At 43.4% G+C, this 23039-nt stretch overlaps 1 protein-coding gene across 4 annotated transcripts in view; it reads right to left on the bottom strand.

Annotated features, from left to right (window-relative positions):
- The window catches only part of Galphaq (G protein alpha q subunit), a 67647-nt gene that overhangs the window by 26724 nt on the left and 17884 nt on the right, over positions 1 to 23039 (bottom strand). For all 4 annotated transcript variants that reach the window (XR_012828410.1, XM_075691917.1, XM_075691918.1 and 1 more), the window contains exons 4-6: positions 14606 to 14734; positions 7448 to 7577; positions 3562 to 3715 (exon numbers count right to left, since the gene is read on the bottom strand). Coding sequence is in view for 3 of the 4 variants with exons in the window: in XM_075691917.1 (XP_075548032.1) it covers positions 3562 to 3715; positions 7448 to 7577; positions 14606 to 14734 (413 nt within the window). In the remaining variant the exon portion in view is untranslated. The remainder of the gene's footprint in view (positions 1 to 3561; positions 3716 to 7447; positions 7578 to 14605; positions 14735 to 23039) is intronic.

The following is a 23039-nucleotide window of genomic DNA, read 5'->3' as shown; positions in this document are numbered from 1 at the left end:
CCGGTCAATACCAAGGGCAATATTTTGCTTAGAACAGATTGTGGACAGTAAAGTCATTTCAGCTAATGCTTTGCAAAATTTGGCAAATATATATTTTGTGGATAACAAATTTAAAACGGAGGTTTCCTAATCGTATCTCTGATGAATTCCCACTATTTACTGGACTGTAGAAGGTAAATTTAGTAGAACTTAAAGATGTTTCTTGGCTTTGGCAGAATTAAAGACGTCGCCGTACTTGTGATAGACAGTCCTGAGGTAAACTTTTGCTTGCATGCGCTCTTTTGTTCAATTGAGGGAACTGGCCTCAACACAACTACAGAAGCTATCAAAGATCGAGATGGCTCGAAAGTGATTGTGTGGTAAGCAGCTATCATGATTAATGAATAAAGAGGACGTCTTGGAAGCCTTCACATTCTAAATCCTAATCACATTATCCTCACATTTTGAAAGTTCCATGTGTAGTTGCTGCATCGTATAACCCCTACAACAGAAGGCCAGCACTCATCATAATTTGTGCCTTTTTCTGCAACCCTCAAACATTAAGTTTTCTTTGTTGCATTCCTAAATGTAAATGGTATAAAATGAATGCCCAGCAAAGCCCATTATGCACTGAAATGGTAATGCACTAGTGAGAAACTACTGCCAGATCAGCACAATTTTTTTTTTGTTCTCCACTGGCGTGAAAAATTAAAATTTACCAAGCTTCACAAGCATTCAACAAGGCAATTCCCACAAAAAGGCCTCACAAGCCCTATTACCCAGATGTGCCCTTCAGGAACCATCAAACAGAGAAAGTGTAAAAGTGAGGAAAGCCCATCACATACATACATACATTCATGGCTAATCTACATAATATAGTTTACACTCCCGATGTCACGAATGAAAGCCATTACAAACTTAGATAGATCCCAAACATTTAGAATCCCACATAAATAATAAAACACACTCCCTTTTAGCATTTTAATACAGCCTCCTTAACAAAAGTCAAGCCTCACATGCACTGCCTCCAACAGGGCAATAAAGATTAGCTTATGTCGATTTTTGATCTTGTATTTCTTTACCCGTTGACGTTGCTGCATCACGTGAACAGCCTTAAAAGTAAATAAGTAACTGAAAATGCATGCACCAAGTGTAGCGAGTTGGTGCAATGGCCAGTGCAATTTGCAAAGGCAAACAAAACAAAAGCATCTTTGCCCAAGGAGCCACGAAGAGATGATGTGGAAACAGTGCAGTGACCTGCACTTTTATTGCAACAATTCTGAAGGAATGCTTTGATGCTTACTGGTGCTTTTGTTCTTACACAAGATTGTACATTTTGATTCGAACCGTTTAGTAAACCCTTAACGTCTTTGATCGCTTGCTCTGTACAGAAAAGAACACTGTCGTGTACGCATTTTGGCATCAGAGAAGCGATGTACTGCAAATATGCCAGCTGCTTTTGCTGCCTTTTAACAATAATGTCCAGGTTAACAAGGCAAACAACAATGATAAGTGTTTCATTAAACGGTAGAGACCAGAAAATGCAATACTGTCACAAAATCCAAATGAATACAAAGCAGCAGTAAATGCTAAATATTAAAGGAAAGTTCTTAAATTGAAAATGCCAGTCATTGTACATACAGTCGAATCCACTTACAACAATATTCAAGTGCCACAAAAATTCCATTGTTATAATCAGGTTGCATGAAATAATATCAAAATGGGGGATGGCGTAGCTGTTTCCAAAAATACTATAATGGTAGGGAGGCCAGTTCTTCCCACCACCTTCCTCCATCCGGCTTTCGATTGTGTTGCCTCCTTTAACTGTTTAACTCTGCTTCCCGTGCGCTCCGATTGCATGTTGTTAACTTAATATGTTAGCATAAGTGCGCAGAATGAGGCCCCAGCGAGCAATCTCGGAGCAGCACCAGCAGCATTGTCAGCGCAGCTGGCACAGTCCATTCACGTTTGGAGGGGTGGAAGGGTGACGGCAGAGATGCGTGCGGCGGCAGTTGGAGTGGCGGGCGATTAAGCTAAGGCACGTATTTCACTCTTTTTTTTTTTTACAAGGATTTCACATTTCATTAGCTTTAAGCATGGACACACAGCAGCCAGACCTCATTGTTACAACCGATAATGAAGCATGGGGTTATTTTTGCATAGAAAACATACAAAAGTTGATGGTGCAGCAGCTTTCCATTGTTATAACGGAAATATTGTTAAAAACCAGAATCGTTATAAGTGGTTTTGACTGTATAGATCAGTTTGGTGCCACATAGCAGCAGCTGACATGCTTCTCAGAAGGAGCGAGGATTGTTACACACTGCACAAACATAGATGCAGTGAAAAACTGCACGTTCGTGAAAAAATCTGAAGATTACTTTGCTACCTCCTCAGAAATAACATATGCATTTGTAGGTTCTGAAGCATTTACTGTGACATTTTCCATAGTCTTATCAAGTGGGCATAAACCCACAATTTTCTGCTGGTGTCACCATGGAGTTTCCTACAAAAATTACCAAGGGAGCTCCGGCATTGAGATTGTTCAGTTACTATGAGAATCATGGGCAGTGTATAGATTTGTCTAATTTTCATGCTTGTCGCTTCAAATGTTTTTGTGTCATTGCTTGTTACACTTCATATTTCTAAATTTACAAAAAATACTATTTTTCAAAACATGAGAAGGCAATAAGTCTCTGCGCAAACACAATCATTTGGACATTTTTGCATTTCCAAAGCAATATATAGTTGGAAGTGGTCTATTTGCAAAGTCACAAGGCTGATTGAAGCCGGCAGGATGAAGTTTAGCCGAACCCACACACTCCCCAGCATTCCCACCCAGATTCAACCGCCTAGCTAGCCGCTGCCATAGACCAGAGTTCCCTTTGGCAATTTTTGTTGGAAATTCTACAAGTGTCGGTACTTAACGCCCCCGCCTTTCTGCAAGCAGTACATTAGTAATATTCTACAGTGCTCATTAATGCTGCATCTGCACAGCAATGCTACTTCAAGCCCTCTCTAAACTGCATTTCATACATAGCCGGCAACGCTACAAAGGCTTCTCACTGCTCACATACAAAAGATGGACACATGCATCACGTAATTTCGTGGCACCATGTAAATCCCGTACCTTTATGCCGCAAAATATTACATACTTATCACACGGAAGGTGTCGCAAGTCTGAGCCTATTCACCACCAAACAAGCGGAGTGACATTGCTGCGACCAGCAGCCACCGCACACACAGTATGTCGCATATTGGAAGCACAAAGGTGCACAAACGATGCACGATTTGGCATAACCTCGTATCTACATGTTGTGACTGTTATATATGAAGTACTAGTTATTCTGTAAAAACCATCACAGGTCCAAAACAGCACTGCGATATCCACAGCGTGAGACTTCCATGATTGAACTACTTGGTCAGTTATAACAATTGGATTTTCCATTCTTTTTAATACTGTTATAAGCGGACTGCACTGTATAGCTGTTTTAACCACTGTATACCTAAGCAAAAATAGCACCCAATAAACTAACATCAGTGTCTTAACAGAGAAAAGGCCAAAAAGTTCCATGGACTCACCATCATATTCCGGAAAATAGTCCACTAAATGAGAATACATAATTTTTTCTTCTAGTAAGTCCTTCTTGTTTAGAAATAGAATAACAGACGAATTTTGGAACCAGGGATATGTGATGATGGTCTTGAACAAAGCTTTGCTCTCCTCCATTCGGTTCTGGAAGAAGGAAAAGTTTGGTGAGACAAACACATCCTCCTATAGGAAAAGGCGAGCTGAACCATACAGCTGAAGAAGGACTCACACAATGCGAACCTGCACTTCGAGTGCTCCTTAACAAAACTATACATTTTGCAATAATACATCATTTACTAAAATATGTTAGAAAAACAGCACTGGCTGCAAGTGAAATGCCATAGAAAACTACCTCAGAGGTATATTTCCTCCAATAAAACTAAAATTGTTAAATATGCTTACATGAACAATATCAGACTTGAAGGTGAGAAGTGAACAGTGATCACTCTGAAGAATATGAATGATGGATTACAGACAACACATTTTATAAGCCACTGCTGCAGTATCTCTACGAAATGGGCCTGCATACTTAAATTTAGTTTTATAATGACATTGTGGTGCGTAGCAAGCAAAGTGAATAAATAAAAAAGGCTAAAGGACTGCAGCATTGCCAAAATATTCAAGCTTTAGAATTATGGTTTTATCATGTAAACACAAGGGGTGTGAATTGCATAGGCAAGTAGCTGATGAAGAATTAAATTGAGAAGGAAGACGTGAGACCAGTTTTTGGAAGGGTGGCAGGACATCAAATCCATAATAGTTGGAAGGGAATGAGTAAATGACAGGGCAAAGAAAAAAACTCATAAACAGCTATCATACGAGAAAACAGGGCCCTACCCTCAGAATTTTATGTGGAAACTGAAGCAAGGCATAGGCAGCCAATTCATGTACACTTATGTTATTCTGATAGCAATTATATGGCCACTCCAGATGCTTTTTTGCCATCAGCGTGATGTTCCGTATAAAGTCCAATTTACTAAACGTAATTTTATACAGTAGTAAAAAAACTCGAAACATAATGCAAAGGTAAGCATTTTCACCTAGCACATATACATGAACAGAGTGCAAAGTTCTTTTTGTATAATTTATAAAAAATACCTGAAGGTTATTTATAAAATTCACTATGCATGAGAGGGTGCCTCTGCAGGTGCCTTAACTAGATGGTGCCCCCATATCCAGTGAGGCACCATGCAAGACAAATTCTTAGAACTATCCATCAGGTATGTTCAGAGAATTTCTGAAACAACCTTCACTGGTGTAACTTAACACCTCGACTCAACTAAATTTATGATTTAACGAAGTTTCTAGTGGTTAGTATGACTTCGTCATTTCGAGTTTAGACTGTACTAACACCCAGGTGTTGTCTATACATAAGACCGCAAAGCCTAATCTATGCACAGGAAATGCAACTGCTCCTTGAGATGGTCATTTAAGCCATGGAAATGGTCAAGACTAGCGCCAATGCACAATAAGAGATTGAACATGTTCTAGGCACATCACACTATAGCAATGCCTACAAGGAAAGCCATCAAAGAAACATCGATTATAATGTGTGGCAGCGCTCAAAGCAACACACCGCCAACAAACTAAAGCTTATTTGCTCCAGCCGTCCATTTGAGGAGTGCAGGAAAAACTAAAACGACCCCAACACAGACTCAACCAATTTGACTCTTTCCTTACCACACCACTAGGCATAGACATCCGGGGAACTATGTTTCTGAGCACCTATTCAAAAAGAAAGCACCGCGCTCCTGGACTTGTAGCACAATCTCGGTGATTGCACACAAACTAGAGTTGCCATTTGGTTTACATATTTACCGCGTGCATAGGTGGGACTGCCCAAAGTCATTTTGTAGCAATTTTTGGTGTAAATTGTGTTTTGGAGCAGTTTGGAGCCGACAAAATTGTATTTTGGTGCAGTTTGGAACAGAAAATTTTCATTTTGAAGCAGTTTGGAGCAAGCCAACATGAATTTTGGGGGAATAATATAATGGTAGCAGCACACTTCGAAACTACGATGAAACACGGAATAAACCAGCATGAAGCATGTAAGAACAGAAGGGCGCTAGCTACAGACCGTTTTTTCATGGGCGTCACCATATTGCGTACGCAGTGGCACCATCAATGGGAAGTCGGCATGCTGGCTTGGGCGAGCGCTCCGTCTTGTATGTCAAGTATATGCACGGTGCTGATTTCAGGTGTTTGTTTCGTGCTCGCGTGATCTATTTAGTGTGACATGGCATCTTCTATGTGGAAAACGGTTCTCTGAGACGTACTGAAGTGGCTCAGGTCGGCATGGCTGGGTTTCTGCTGGCGTTGAGGCAGACGGAGCATGCAGCACCAATCAGCCTACAATCATCCTCAGAGATCAATTGTGTATTTCTGAAAATTCCGTTCACTAATGTAACATTACAATAGTATTCTCCTTTAGTTCTAAGCTGTGGCCTAGGAACAATGAAACATACGCAACGATCCTAACAGCGTGGGCAGCGTTCTGCTATGGTAGAAGCTGTGCTGTTATACTCTGAGATGCGGTCAAACTGTTAGCTGTAGATTACATTGCGTGACTACTCGGCTCAGTAGACGCAGTTTCCACCCAAGAATAAGATAGTTTTGTTTAGTAATAACAGCATACCTTACAGCATGAATTACACATGTCCAGCAAAGCAACCGTTTACGAACTGTGCAAGTGTCCAAAGCAGTGGTGGATGCTGGATTATAGATAACGTTGCTCTATATAATAGCGCATGGTCCAAGCATGCGACATCTACGGTTATAGATATATAAACGTTGTGCAGCATGACCATGCGAAGTCTTATTGTGGCATTAACCCGTTTTATCTCTCTCTCTCTCTCCTTTTCTTTTTTTGAGAAGGAGGATGACAATAGCATTTTCTTTTCAGTTTTGTTCATCCTGTTATCTACGATGACGTCTCCCGTATTACGGAAATTTTGTCCTCACAAATAGCAGTCACATTTTTTTTATGTGGTCCCTCATGGATATTATGACTTGACAGGGCAAAAAAGGCAATACTGAAGCACATAGCTTATATATGTATCATTCTGGTTCACCAACCATAGTAATCGCTGTGATGAGCAGCGCCATCGGCCTCATACAGAGGCTAGCGTAGACATAGTGATTTCACGCCTACTAGACTTGAAATGTGCAAGAACAATGCCGGTGTATCACAAATATTTGATAGCACCTCGTGGATAGGGAGTTGCCTTAGGTTGGCCATATACGAGCATGCGCTCTTAAGCTTCAGTTGCTACGTGAAGCGATCAGATACCAGATTTTCCATTTCCTGGCAATAGACAAATGCCAGTTCTCTTTGTTGAATGCACACACCGCGGCTGATAATGCGAATCACATGCTTGCACCCCCAAGAGAGATTTCTGCATACTGTAGTTACCGATTACCAAAATTTTTATTTTCGTGGGAAATTTAACCCTCGTAATGATTGCACCCCTGAATTTGCATGAATTTTTTTTACAAAGAAGTGTGATCATTATGCGAGTAAATACGGTAATTCTTTAAAGAAATGTTGCCAAGTAGTTTGCAACAGCTTGTATATTTCAGAATTTCTCAATGAAATTCTTTTTCTGGAGATGTTCTTATGTGTTTTGTTTCTTGCTTAAAAATTTTTCTATGCAAACAAAATAATTAAAAAAATAGTCAAAAACACATTTATTTACATTCATTTTGACACCTTGCAAGACACTGTAAACCTAGCAGCTGTTGCACAAGAAATTCCTAACTCAAGCATACAAATAGCAGACAATTTTCCTGTGATAAGGAAAGAGTTAATAGCAGCATCTGCCTAAGAGAAATTCAGAGGGGCCTCAAAGTTGGAGAGAACGCAAATGGAATGCTTACCTCATTGTCAGATTCAAAAAGGATCTGGTCGTATTCACTTAAGGCTACTAGAAATATAATAGACGTCACATTCTCAAAACAGTGGATCCATTTCCTCCGCTCAGATCGCTGGCCACCAACATCCACCATTCTAAAAGCAGAGGGAAGAAAAATTAGAAAAGGTAAGACAAGAGCGGTAAAGAAGCAAATGGAGCAACAGCAGACTAACCCCTCAGCTAGTAGTAGTGGGTTCGACTGTAGTGAGTATGTCTATTCGACTATGCCTAGGGGCTTTTAGGCGTTTTGCCACAAAACTTGGTTGTGCATGCTGTGATCTTTGCATGAGGTTTTCGTGAACGTAGTATTATACAGTGGAATCCCTCTAATAAATTTTATACGAGACTGCGAGAAAAAAAAATGTAATGCCCAGGAAACATATCGTGTGAACCATGCGGTCAAAATAATGCGAACATGCGGTTAAATATTAAAACACAGACACTATGTACAGCTCCGCCTCCAAAGACTCTGCAGTCGCCGACTATAATGTGAGCTTGACAAGGACCACTTAGAATATCAAAATATCAGATTCAGCAGAGAATAAGTGACTTATTACAAAAGCGGCCGAAGAACGTTCATCATGTTCTCAGATTGTCACTTTCAGGGATACCTGATCTTCCACAAGATTTTGTGCGACTAAGCTAGATGCATCGACGTCTATGAGTGAAAGCTTTATTGGTACATTGCCAGGCACCACGTTTTATCCCAGTGTCAGGATCGCTGTCGCCAGTCGACAATGTGTCTGGTGCTGCGAAACTGATAGTAGTATCTTTGAAAATGATAGCCGGAAAGCACATGCTGAGAATATGGCCCAAGTTTGTCAATGCATTGCTGCACACATATACGCTTGCCTGTAACCTGATCAGTCTGTATTTCGACCATTAACATGCGATCACTATAGAAAGTCACAGGGCTGTGCGGCACACACACAATACACATAATCACCCTCATCAGTGTTGACATTGAGTGTGGAGTTGGCGGTACTTGAAACTGCTTGAAAAGTTGCCCTGGATCGTGCCACTATGTAACAGGCAAATTAAAAATGCTGGACGGTCAGAGCTCGCACAAACCCAAGCTCTCTCACATGGAGTGCTTCATCACTACTGCACACGCTCACAGGCACGCAATGAGTTGCCTACATGGGACCACTGCTCGAGCAACATCCCATTCACGAGCTTGGTGGACCACTAAAAAGTTAGCCCTAACGCAGCGAGCACGCGTAATCCAGTCTTACGGCAAGCCTTTGCCCTTAAGCACCGTGACTGTCCCACTACAGTTGACGACTGATAAGTCAAACTCCCCAGGAAACATAAATAAGTCCAAACTATCGAATGTTTGAAAGGACTAATATGTCCAAAAGAGATCCTTTCATTTACGTCTTAAGGCCCCTGTGCAAGGAATAAGTGGATGATTCATTGCTGCACGCACTTCTGCTTATGTGCAACCAAGTACGCCTGTATTTCTGCCAGTCTTTTGCTGCCGCTGTACACCAATGGAAACCCGCAAGGTGGAGAGAAGTAATTAAGAAGTAATTTAACATTGATAATTTAAAAAATCGTCCCGGACCAGTATTTTTCCTCAACTGCGAGGCTTTTCTTTCGAGGAACCTGTATGGGTTTCCTCTGTAGTAATTGCAACGAATGGGTGATGTCTGATTTTCCCTTTATTAATTACTTCTCTTCACCTTGCGGTTTTCCACAGAACTATTACGTAAAGCTCTTGCCTTTGCTTTGAGTTGTTGACAAATTCAACTTCGCTCTGCCATCTACTAGCCGCCTGGTTAGCTCAGATGGTAGAGTGGCTGCCCCGGAAAAGCGGTGGTCCCAGGTTCGAGTCCCTAACTAGGACGAATTTTTCCTCAACTGCGAGGCTTTTCTTTCGAGGAACCCGCATGGGTTTCCTTTGTAGCAAATGGTACGAACGGGCAGATGTCTGATATTCTCTTTATTACATACTGTGTCCTATGACAATTGCCCCTTCCCATGCTTGTAAAGCTTAACCTCCAATACTTTCGCCTATGCTTCACCAGGTAACATTGCTGTACAGAGGCAAAGCTGGCAAAGTTCAGGAACTGGCATTACCCAACGAGTCGTGCTTTTCGAGCTTCGAAGCCAATCGCGAGGGCCAAAAATGTGGAGTCAGTGCCATTGCTGACAAAAGCGAATTCTTTCACTGAAAAACATGGCACAGAATGGAGAGACACTTAACCGTTTCGCTGTCATGGACGCACCGGTACGTCTTTGCGCTTCCCCCCCCACAGTGTCACTGACGTACCGGTACGTTCTCTATTGTGCGTTCAAAATTTCGCACCTGAGCGCAAAGCTGGCGCTCCTGGACTGGCCACGCCATCTGTTGAATCTTTCTGCAAGTTCGTATTTTCCTCCGTGCCACGTTGTACCATGTATTGAAGAGTACGGTGCGACTGCCACTCGCCCCCGTCTCTTCGCTGAGTGATGCGGTGACTCAGTGTTCGCTGGGCCATGCGTTGCGCGCCTGTGGTTATGGGTTCAAGGGTTGTTCTGCCATCTCCGCTTGTTTGAAGTTTTTTTTTTTTTTTCTTCTGTTGCTTTGTCTGCTACGGCGCGTCAAGTTCAGGGGCACACGCCGTTGCCTCTCCAAAAAGAGTGACTCGGTTGCTGCTTTCGCTCTCTCGCCGCACCCTCGCTTCTGACTTGCAGCAGTAAACGTAAAGCTCTTCGAACTTTGTTTTAGCCTTTTTCCATCTCCCTCTGTCTTCTTGATTACACAATGTCCCATTTCTCTCCGTTGTGCGGGCGACTTCAAAGCGCATCCTCCCTGCGCACAGTTACTTTCGGATGAGTGAGCGCGCGGGACCTTCGTCTGCTCATTGGAAGCGGTGGCTCTTCCGATTCAGAATGCGAGCCGAGCTCGGATTCGGACTTGGACAGCGTCTCTTGCGAGGAAGAGGTGAGTTCCGCATCATCAGATTCGGATGTTGAAATAAATAAATAAATATAGTCAAGGCTGATGATGATGATGTTTACTAACAGTGGCAGAACACTGAAATGTGCATATTGCATTGACTATGTTGTTTGTATACAAATCATAAAAACAAATTGCTATGTTCATTCCCTGTTATGCTCGTTCCCTGAAACTAAGCCGTCAATGGGGGTGCGTCACGGCCAGAAAGGTCCGACAGCGAAAGGGTTAAAGGGACACTAAAGGTTACTATTAAGTGAACGTGGACTGTTGAAATACCATCCCAGAAACCTCGAAACGCTTGTTTCGTGCGAAGGAGAGACTTATTTTAAGAGAAAATGCGTTCTGAAGCGTCCGCGTACCTCTAGCGCAGTTCAAATTGCCCGCCCTCCGATCGAGGAGTACTGACATCATGGTCTCATAGTGACGTTGCGCCATCAGTGAGTAGAACGGCGTCCGCAGACGGCGCTACGGCTTTTCTGCGCAAAACGCAAACGCGCGGCCAGAAACAGAGCCAAGACAGAGCCGACAGCAGAGCGAAAGTGGGAGTATGGTGACTAGCGGAAGGAGAAACGCGCGACCATAAGCTGGTACTTTATTCTATGACGCAAACTTAGATGCTCGTCACAATGGACCCTGACGACGACAGATTGGCTCGCGATGCTGGGCTCAACTTCAGCAATTTGAGCACTGACGAGCGCCACCTGCTGCTGAGGGCTCGCGCTGCCGGCGTCGTTCATAATTCACATAATTCACATTGCAATCCATGTTCTTGCACCCCTATCGACTACACATCATCCGTAAAATATGTCGGTTTGCGTGTTGACAGCGATCTGTCATGGAAATCGCATGTTTCTTATGTCTGTCAGAGGATTCGTTCAGTGCTTTGCTTACTTTATAAAATTCGTCACCTCATGCCCATATCAGTCAGGAAAACCACCGCGCATGCGCTGTGCTACAGTGTTGTCCGATACGAAATTACTGCCTACGGACCATTGTGCTCTTCGTTATCAAAAAAGAATTAACTCGCTAATGCCCTCCCTTTTAAAAGTTATAGGTTATGACTTGTGTCTTGAAGGCAACACCGACATTTTTAAGGCATTATCCATGCCAGATTTTTCTTCGGTTCTACTGCACACAATAGCCCTGAGACATTTCTGGGACAATCGTTATAAAGTACCATATGTAACTCCCCATAGCCTTAGACCAAAATGGCGTTATCAAATACCTCGTTGTGCAACAAAATACCGCAAGAGAATGCACGAATACTATGTTCCTGCGTTGTTTAATTATTTACCCCGTAACGTGCTGCAGTCAACATCAAAATACAAGCTCAAGAAAGCACTAAAGCGTGTGGATTTAAGCGGCTATAACATGTAAAGAAATAAACCCTGCTTACCTCCTCCTGCATTGCGCCCACAGAGTGGCTTTGATTAAAAATGTGATCAGAATGTTTGTTCCTGCACAGCTTTTATTGAAGCATTTGTGGTTTTTGACTCATGTTGTCATTTATAATCATCTACTCATTTCGTGCCACGCAAAGTAATCATGAGGCATGTTGATACTTGTACGCGCCAGATGTCTTCTCAAACCTGTATATGTGCATATATGTACACCTATTATAAATGCGTACAATGTGAGTATCAGTGTATGCATATACATTTATCGCTCCCCTGTATCTCTATTTCTTTCTTTCTTTCTTTTTTTTTCTCTTCTCTGTATTTCTCGATATTGTAACAGTTTGTACGCTGCCTGTCACGCTCTGCCAGTCAAGCCCAATGTGGCTTTGGCAGGCCTGATGAATGTATTTGGTTTTATAGAAATAATAACAGAGTTTATTATTATTAGTAGTACGACGGCGGCCTCGACACCGGCTCTCCGGAGCGGGAAAGCAACGAGGGCTTCCCACGACATCACAAGGACGTGGCATTCTCACTGCTTGTTCGAAATGAAAGTTTCGCGAGCCAGCAGAACCCGCACAGCATGACGCGATAACGAAACTACTGAAACTCCAAAGCGTGCACGGCGCAGAGTCGAGCGAAAACGAAACCTTTCGACCACCCATACTACTGAAGGGTAACGTCAAAATGTTATTTTTTCTTAGAATCGAATAGACGTAGACAAGTAGCATTTTCTTCAGTCTTATAATCGAATGAAATGATATTTTTAATACGAGTAGTTGAGTATTAGTAACACAAATTATGAGGAGTGCTTTCGTCATCGGGCTAGTACCGGAATGCCGCTGGGGGGTCTCAAATCGTGTCATGCATTTACCTCAATTTCTCGGTTACTAAAGCTCTGTTCGCGATTAGATGGACGCCTTAGACGTTCTAGAACATTGCTCTACCACTTTAACTTGACTTTCTGGTAACCTTTAGTGACCCTTTAATAGCGAACGTCAAAGCAGCTGGGCCTAGCGCTGCCGCGGTGGTGGCTACAGCTGCCAGCGGATCTACACGCGATAGCGCCAGTTTGAGGCGGCAGAATAATCAAAGAGGCGGTGGTGGTGGTGGCTTTGATTAACCCTTTGAGGGTCAATGACATAAATATATGGCGCCGCGAACAAGTCCAAAATGGTCAATGCAGTAAATTTACGGCGTCATCTGTACGTTTAAAAAGAGCGCCAATTTCCAAACTTTTTTCTTTTCTGTCATGTGCTGCCACTATGTGGGATTCCCCAAGGAATCTCTCTCGGTTTTCGTTGCATGGTTTGTTTTAGCGCTAGTTTGCTCCTGTGCGTCTACATACTACCGCTTGCGTATTGGCACGCATGCAGGCAGTCGGCGGCTTGGGTTTTGTTTGTGGGCGGTTTTGGCTTCTTGCGTTTGCAAAACTGATGGCTATCTCGTTACTAATTGCTCAAAGGGCGACCGCTTGTTTCTCGCTCGTTTAGTGCTCACAGGGGTGCGCATAGGAAGGATGCCGCCATGCATGGGTTGCCGTTTTTCTTTTCTTTATTTTTGGAGACTCGCGAAAACTAATTGCCCTAGCTGGTTCGCGATAAGATGAAGATTAGCGGAAGTTTGTCACACATTTTGCTTTTTTGACGGGCACACAACCAAACAGTTTTCTTGAGTGCGCGCACCTACGCAGTTCGATTACGCTATGGATGTACATATTAGTGTAAGAGCAGGAACATTTGAGACTTGCGAAATATTCTCGTGTGCGAATTTTCAAAGCCTGGAACTATATGTATAATGATGCATCAAATTTTAAATTATAATGTCTATTTCCTTTTTTATTGTTATTCATGAATGAAGAGTACATATATATACCAACGAGAAATATTTTTTTCTCACTTTACGGTCATCCAAGAAAAATTACGCTAAATTTTTTTCGAAATAAGTCCCCCAAGAAGAATTGGAATCTGCAATAAAAAAATCAACCCTGGGCGGTCGCACATGGCGAAAAAAATCTACCCTCAAAGGATTAATGCCATTTCGAACTTTCAGTCACAACTAAAAGTCTGGAAAATCGGATGGCAAAGGGTTCTCGCGTCCGAAATTCCAGATGTTCTTATATATTGACTCTATAGGTTACGTGGTGGTGCCGCGAAGCCACCCGACTTATCAGACGTCTGGAAAGTCGGTCGTTGACTGTACACTGGCCAGTCCTCCAGCGGACAACACGGTGTCAAAGAGGTTTCGTTACTATTCCTCTCTATTACTCGAGCCAGCATTATCGCAATTTTCATTGCCTTTCAACAAGATTACTGCTCATTTTCCCTGATAGAAGCACAAATTCCATGAGTTTTTCCTGAGTATTTTCAGACTATTCAAAATACCTGGGAATTCCCCATGTTCCCAGTCATTAGACACCCTGCATAACACACCAATGGCATGGCCACATGGCATATGCCTCAGATGATCTACTGATGAGCCTATCCTTTCATGAGGTCTCAACAAGTCTGCAGGGACAGTGCTTGCAGTTCACACTTGTTGAACGCCATTGCACCACTTTCAACTATTTCAGGTCACCACTGCATGATGCACCATAGGTTGTGTCCACATTCCAACCTCTAAATGACAGTTGTGTCAAAGGAATGGAAGTCAATGGGCTGTAGCATTGAAAGGAAGGAAAAACAAATGCAGGTCTGATGCCATGTTGCCATATGTTATAATAAAAGACACTACCCCACAAGAAGAAACAACAAAGAAAACGAAGGGCTGCACCTTGGCTTACCTGAAAATGATGGAGTCCAAGTCAAATGGGTATTCGATAATGCCTGTAGTGGGCACTCGTACCCGGAGGATGTCTTGTTGCGTAGGAAGGTAGTTTGGGGCAGCTATTCTGTCCACATCTGTTAGGTAGCTGCATGGCAACAGTAAAGGCACGCTCAGTGCACTTGTAGGCAAAACAACATTTAGCTCCTACAAACATCTATCCAACCAACAGAGGAACGACGGGAAGTGGTGCAGCGTCTTCTGACCTATAATAGCCTGAACCTGGTTCATAACATTATGGCAAAACAGCGCCGATGACAGGACGTGTGAAAAACAGACAGGACGAGCCCGTTGTCCTGCCCGTTTCTCACACATCCCATCGTCTGCGCTGTTTCGCCACAGTGCATGTGAACCAACAAGCTCAAATAAGAACCATAGTGGTTTAAAAGCTTGCAGTGATAAATTTCAGCTGAGGATTACAGTTTCAATTGATAATGCAGACTCAGCGGGGACTGCCTAAAGGTTTGAAAACTGGATGTATAAAATAATGCATTCGCTGTAAGCTAAGTGACATTATTCAACAAGTGGCCAGAAACTTTGTCAATGCATTGCATGCACATACGCTTACACACGTGACCCTGTCCACTCTGTATTTCGCCTTCTGTCCTGCTGCAGCTACAAATAAGAGATGATCGGGGACCATATCAGAGACCACCATCATGCTGCAGCTACAAATAAAGTATTTATCGGGGATTATAAAAAAAAAGACCATGTTAATTACCAACCAAATGTGCCCATTCTTAAACAACTTTCTTCCAAATTATCCAGTTCTTCCAAATTATTCAGTTTAAGACCACTGGTATTTATTTTAAAAATTCAGTGACCTTCCACTCTGTGAAGAAGGATGACCAGCGAAGCTGTGTATGTGGGCCCATTAATGGCGAACTGCACCTCTGCCGTGGATTGGCCCGGCAGTGCATTATTGTTACTTGATAGTCAAGGTCAAGAAAACAGTACAAATAGCCAATGAGTGTTGGTGTATGCAGCTACTCGGACAGTCCTGAGCCAGTCCAGGACAACAAATTGAAGAGCACCCGCTGCGAACTATATTACGAGGAAATACGAGGTGACGGACGTGGACGTTTTAGGTGGTGGCAGCGGTAGGTTGCGAAGTCTGCAAGCAGCTGTGTCGCTGAGGCAGCAGCAGCCGCTGCTATGTTGCGTAAAATGCGTCACCAGTCGGTGCTACCGCAGATTCCTTGACCACATTTTCGTGCAACCTCCCGTTGGTGCTCGGGACAAGCGGATTCCATCTTTCGAAATGGCGCACCGCACAGAAACACCTGCCCATCGTCTCTCTTTCTCACGCCCTGCGCAGACCCTCATTGGTTGCCACCCCCCCCTGCCTCCTCTTCCTTCGCCGTCGCTTCTCTTCTTCGGGAGATAGCACCTTCCTAGGTCTGCCCACCTTATTGGTGGATCGGACACTGATTCCGCCGGCGCACGCCGCATCTCATAGCTAGGAGTGCACGTCCCATTCCCCCCATTGCGCACCTCCTCACCCAAATGCCTGCACCATGACGCGCGCTCCTAGCTGTTGCCTCTCTATGTCTCGCCTAGCCTTTCCTCCTCTACACATCCCTTTGCATAGCTGCAGCGAGTTTTGAGCGGCCGCTGGGCACGACTGGAACTCAAGCTTGAACAGCACCACTGTTAAAAGAATTGTTGAGCTTGTAGGCAGGTTTACTCCTCTAGGAAAGGTTTTCTCTAACAACGCTAAACCCTTGTGCAAAGATATCGTGCTATATTTACTCGAATCTAGGTCAACCCCAATTCTATGCCGACCTCCGAATATCCGAAGCCAGAAAAAAAAATTTAAAAACATACCTCGAACGTAGGCTGAACAAAAAGTGAGGGCAGCATTCACAAAACGAAAATAGCATTTATTTAATACGAACATGCCGAGCTCGCTCTACGTCATCGCTGCTAGCCGCGTACGCTTATGGACGCGCTCTAGCTTGTGCCGGCGTGCCCATGCATTCACAGATAGCGCTACACAACTAGTACGCGTCGAAATGCGGTGCCATCTCGATGAACAACTCTTCTCTGTTATCGCATGCTTATATTCCTTAACGCTGTCATCTCTTTGCTGCAAACCCAAAAAGTATCTCCCGTTGCACCCTCCAATGAAGGACCTTTTTGTCATCGATGCTGAAGTCCCACCCAGCTTGGAACGTTTGATGATGCCTCTGTGGCTAGCTCAAATTCTTTAGTGAAAGCGGCACTGCAGTGGAATCGCCTGTTTGGTGTCATTACGATAACGCCATGCCGCACGCCAATATGACACAGGTCAAAATGGCGACATCACTCATTTACTTCACTTGGCTAATGGCTCGGCTAGTAGCGGCTGCAGTACTGATTTTTGTAGATGGTGCTAGCTATGCACCCCTTTATCATTTTCAATTACAAACTGGCAAGCTTTTTAATATCTTCGAATGTAAGCCGACCCTAGAGTTTGGTATACGATTATTTGAAAAAAATAAAATATCGACCTAGATTCCAATATATATAGCAATAGGTGGGTAAATCAGAAAAAAAAAGATTGTGTTGTTTGCTAGGACATTTCAGAGTGCTTCCTGTTGGTCAACCTAAAAGACAGCAAATTTTAGCTGTTGTGTCAATTTAAAATCACATAAATTCAATTTCTTCAACAAGACTCTTCCAACTATGTTAAAAAATAACGCCAAACGATTTTGAAGTACCGTGAGGGGAACGAATCACTCAAGATTCATTCATCGTAACTACGACTGTACAGTGAGTAACAAACATGAAGCCTTTCTTAGCCAAGATTTCAAGCTTCACCCTGTTCCATAAGATATACTACCACAACTAAACCCTTTGCTCTCTTTTTGTAGCTCTGTCATTCATATTGCACTGCCGTGACCATGCACATAAGGTTTAACAGTGAAGCTGTCTATGGCTAGAATCTCTGGATTGCTTCGTCGCGTAATGTCAATAGAAAACTATCACCAACTCCCAAATGCAATGGCTCATAACACCGTAAGACAAAGGCTACATGCACTCAGCAAAGTGAAGCGTATATTGCAAACATTCTTTGGAATCACGCTTACAACATGCAGAACAGCATGCGTTTCAATAAAGAAAAAGCTTAAAACAAGCATTCGAACCACATAACTGATGATAATGCGCTCATACACCTACATGCAATGTGAAGCATGTAGCGCTCCCTGCATACATTTCCTAGTAGAGATTACTGCTGTGCAGGCTGCAGCAGCAACGGCAACTTGACTGGAGCATCGTCACTATCGACGTCACTATCGTCATAGCCAATGGCGTGCCCAACCTTCCGCCGTAGTGTTTCTGTGGTCAGACCACGATTGTTTTGCCTAGGCATATACAGCTTTGCTGTAAAAATTCCCAGCACCAACTGCGCAAATGCACTAGTCACTGATCGCGCGTTCATCGTCGTCGTCTTCTACACCTGGCTCCGTTGTGTAAAAAACTATCATCATCAGCAATGGCTCGAGCGTCGTCTTCCACAGCTGGCTCTGTTGCCACTCATCATTCCAGCATATTCACTTCTGTCGTTGTATTGGGGAGGCTATGTTTACGGGGGTATGAGCCATTGCTTAAAAGGGTTTGAGCTTAAGGGGGTTTCAGTGAGAAGTTGGGAGTGGTGCCCTCTCGCGAGTGATGTCACAGCCAGGACGCTGCTCGCTCCGACTCTTTCGGCTGCCGCACGTGCTTGCTCCCTTCGTGCATGCTTGGTGTATCGCTGGCTAAAGCCGTGCTTATTGAAGGATATGTCGGCTTCCTACTGCTGTCCTGCTCGAACCACAGTTTCTTCTTCAAAACTGCGTGAGCATGAGAAAATTTTCGGCTTCAAAATCGCAAGCTATGTAGCGTTGAAAGGGTCTAATAATTTTGCAATGCAAATATGCGCCATGTCTGTCCATAAATTTTGCATAAATAGAATCTCTGCAAATTCAACATGCGAAGTGTGTGATGCTCCGTTAAGCACTTAAAATTCCCTTAGTACTAAGCTATGTTATCAAGCGCTTATCTTACACTGCATTTTATATAGAAGAAAAATCTTGCTATATGGTGTCAACATTATAAATCCTTGTTGGGACACTGCCCAGCAAAGCTTTCATCATGATTCCTATTATTCTGGTGAGTCAATATAGTGAAATACAGCCACTTTATTAATGCGTAAAAAGAGTTAGGCGCGTTTTGTATGAAAAAGTTTGCTACTTTCATCATTCCTTGAAACAGGCACCCAGAAAACGGATTGCTCATGCCTGTTAACCCGATGGCGCGTCATGTATAGTATGTATATGCTTCCCTAATACCATTGCAGCAATTACCTAAAAGAAAAGTTTTGCAAAGAAAGGTTTTGATTGAGAGCCAATGAATTGGTGTTATGTATATCTTATCACTGTGGCTTTCATAGTGGCCTTCAGTAGCCTTTATTGACAACATGGCACACTCCTCATGCAATGGCAGCAACCAACTGACATTATGGCGAGGCACGCATTGTTCTCGAAACCGAACCATTCACTTCAACTTCGAATTGAAACCATGATGCAGTTTTTTACAGTGCCACTTGCAATGCCTAACGTGTACTTGAGGCACTATGGTGCAGCTTAGGCTGCCTTGATAATGAAAATTCAAACACCTTCTGCCTCACTACATCTCGATCCTGCGTTGTTTATATTATGCAAACTGAGAGCTATTCGCTTTGTCAGTACGTAAAAGAAAACCTCGCATACCCATCTTATAAAGAAGACATCACAAGCCTCACATGAATTCACTTGACTTTTGACTTCCACCGGGGAATATCTTCAACACTATTAATGAGTGAGGCTTCGGCTTCTTTTTGGCTGCAGCCAAACAGTCCAAAAGACAGTTCACTCAAACATTTGGGCTGAGCAGCCTGTGTCAGTTCACATTACAGATTCGTCATGTCTGTTCCTGAATCAAAAGACACCAGTAAATTGTAAGTGTTGAACATGTAGCAGGGAAAAGGCAATAAATATTGGTACATTCTTTTCTGTATGCTGCAAACAGCTGTAAGCCTCAATTACTTTTACTTCAGATTGCGACTGCTTAAAATTAATTGGTGCAAGCAATTGGTGCGGGTAGAACCTAAACTGCAGAGTTGAATTATCGTGTTACTGCCATACGTTGCTGTGAAGAAGTGTGAAATTCGATATTTTACCATGAACTGCTCATGAGCAAACATGTTTTAGCGGATAAAAATCAAGGTAAATGTTGTGGAAGTCATATATCGCCAGCCTTTGTGAGATGCTTGTTGCATCACAGCAGGCATGATATCCTAACTGGATTCTTGTGTACTGTTCTTGTGATTATGCTTTTATTATTCGCTTTAGCTACCACTGGAAAGTGCAGATCCACGCATGAAAAACTTGCAATGGGCTGGTCCAAGCTTCTTCGGCTGGCACCATTGAGAAATAAGTCGTCTAGGAAATAAGCTCCTTAAATTAATTTTCACAAAAGAAGACATAGTAAAAACATATTTGAGGAGACCGTCATAAATATGCAAACATAGGGAACTTGGGTGAACAATTGGAAAGGCTGCAAAATGCGCCCGGACACCGCCCAAACTGCAGCAGACGACAGGAGCGAGTCCGTGCCCTGACGTCACGCAAGCAGTGCCCCGTAGGCCATTCCCGGTGCTACTACAGTTCACTCTAAAAATGAATGAACGTGTTTTACTGCCCTTATGGGCTCAAATCGCCACAGGCACATCCGAAAAGCTCTGAAGACCTGCCAATACACTTATTACGCATGTTGATGCTCACACTGGAACAGGAGGTGGCGGGTGCATGCGTGTATAATTAAGGAATACATACTGGGTCTCGTGACAATTGCACCTTCCACCACTTAAGCTCCACCACAATGCTTCACGTATGCTTCACCGTGTAACACTGCTGTATTGAGTAAAGCTTACTTTCGGAAACTGGCATAATTAAATGGGCCATGCTTTCCAAGGAGCTAGGCCTAGCGTTGCCGCAGTGGTAGCTACGGCTGCCAGCGGATCTGCGTGCAAGAGCACCAGTTTGAGGCGGCGAGATAAATTGGCAGCAGTGGTGGCTTTGATTAATGCCGTTTTGGACCTGTGATCACGGCCAAAAAGCCCGCAAAATCGAACGGCAAAGGGTCCTTGCGTCTGAAATTCCATACGTTCTTATGCATTCACTCTATGGGGCACGTGCTGGTGCCCCGAAGCCGTCCGAATTATCGGGCATGTCCCAAAAATCGATCGTTGAATGTACAATGATAACTCCTCCAGCCGATGACACGGCGTTAAAGGCGATTCGTTACGATTCCTCTGTTACTTGAGCCAGCACTAGAGTGACTTTCATCCCCTTTCAATAAAATTACAGCTAATTTTCCTTGATAGAAGCCAAAATTCCCTGAGTATTTTTAGACTATTCAAGATCCCTGAGAATTGCCGGTTTTCCTGGTTGGTAGACACCCCGATTTCCCACAACTGTGCTCTTAAAGAGATACTATGCACAGCTCAGCCTCTAAAGGATTTACAGTCGCCAACAGCTAACTCAGACTCAACGGGGACTGCCCGAAATTCTGAGTAATTGGGAGTCCGAAGTATAGGATTCAGCAGAGAACGCGTGACCTATTCCACTAGGGGCCAAAAAAAGGTGTCATATTCTAGGATGATCACTTTCTAGGATGCATTCACTTTGGCAAGGTTTCGTGTGGCTAACACCAGATGCATCGGCATTTACTACCAGTGCCGTGCATGTTGTCTTATCACAGTACCAGGATCGCTGTCGCCTGCCGACACGTGCAGTGCTAAGAAATTGAAAGTAGTATCTTCAAAAGTGAGTGTCTGAGAATATGGCCTCAGTTTGTCAATGTGTTGCTGCGCACACATACGCTTGCCTGCAACCTGGTCGGTCCATATTTCAACCATTGTCACACTGTTGCTTCAGATAGACGAAGGTACAGTCAATGCATGCACGAAATATTCACCCCTGGCAACATAACACAAGTCAACTGGGCTGCAATAGCCAAATGATTGCAAATTTCTTCACCACAGTCATTTTTCTGATGCTTACTTCACTTAATCACCACCCTCGTCGTTGCATAAATGACAAAGAGTGGACTTGCAGAACTTACACGAAAAATAAGTGCAGCCAATGCGGTCTTTCAACACTTAGTGGCTTGGCTTGTCCTGCAGTTTAGATGCGGTTAGTAACTACTCGATCAGTTAGGCTTCCCCAGTTTCGAGAAGGCATAAGCCTAAAATGTTGCTATTTTTGCTTGATTCTGTGGCCAAATTGACATGCAGTCGTGCAGGCAGAGTCAGAATATTGAACAGTGAGGTGTAAGGTGTTCGAAATTTTGGAAGTTTCAGCTGCGACCGTGTCCATCAAAGGCACACATTGATGGTGGTCGGAAGTGCACAGCTAGGGTGGCTAGCTTTTCCTTTGGGTTTTTTATGTTATCCTCTTCCCTACCAGTGTTCACAGTTGTGGCCGCTTTTTCTAACGTTAGTTACTGAGCGAAAAGCTGCGAGACATTAAAATCGCAGGTCTTTCAGCACCTTCCCCATGATTTACTCAGTTTCCACGACAGCATATCTCAGCTGATGCGGACAGTTAAAAAAAAAATGTCTGAGCGTCCTCGCAAATCTATCATTTTGCTACCTGCGTCCACATTTACGGGCACCTTTTCTTAAGCCAAGTGTACCTCACCTAACAATTCCAGGACATTAAAATTGTGCACCTTTATCAGCCTGCATCATGGTTTACCCTGCTTTCAAAGGAAGGCACCGTATGTCGGCTGACGTGGTTGTTAAAAAAGAAAATGGCTGCAAGCAGCTCATGCGATGTTTATGCAACCTGTGCCCATATTTGTGGGCATGGCTTCTTGGTTTCAAAATGCCTTTTATGTCAAAATTATTTTCTGTGAGCTCCTAAAATAATGTTAAATGAACTCTTAAAAACAGTTATTTGCTCGACATTTCTTTTGGCTGTTAAGAGGCCATAGACAACACACTGTGTATTTTTCTTGTAGTTAAAGCCAAAGTTGCTACACACAAAGTGGGAACGTTGCGGAAATGGACACCGTATAAAAGGGAATTATATGAACCCTCCGCTGGGATTGGGATTTAGTGACCTAATACTCAGAAAAACATATGGAACATAGGGACATAGCAGAGTTCTACTGCACATTATGTCTGTCTATGGGGCAAATGGCGATTCCCGCAAAGTTGTCCGAACAACTGAGCATGTCTGAATCATCAGTTGGTGATTGTATAAGGTGTATGAGATTGTATGATAGGTGTAACGTAAGGGATAAGAAAAGGGCAGATTGGGTGAGGGAACAAACGCAAGTTAATGATATCTTAGTTGAAATCAAGAAAAAGAAATGGGGGTGGG

Source organism: Dermacentor variabilis, chromosome 5 (genome assembly GCF_050947875.1).
Source record: "Dermacentor variabilis isolate Ectoservices chromosome 5, ASM5094787v1, whole genome shotgun sequence".
Classification (NCBI taxonomy): Eukaryota; Metazoa; Arthropoda; class Arachnida; order Ixodida; family Ixodidae; genus Dermacentor; species Dermacentor variabilis.
Note: the sequence above shows the minus strand (reverse complement) of the source record. Positions and strands in the feature narration are given on the sequence as shown.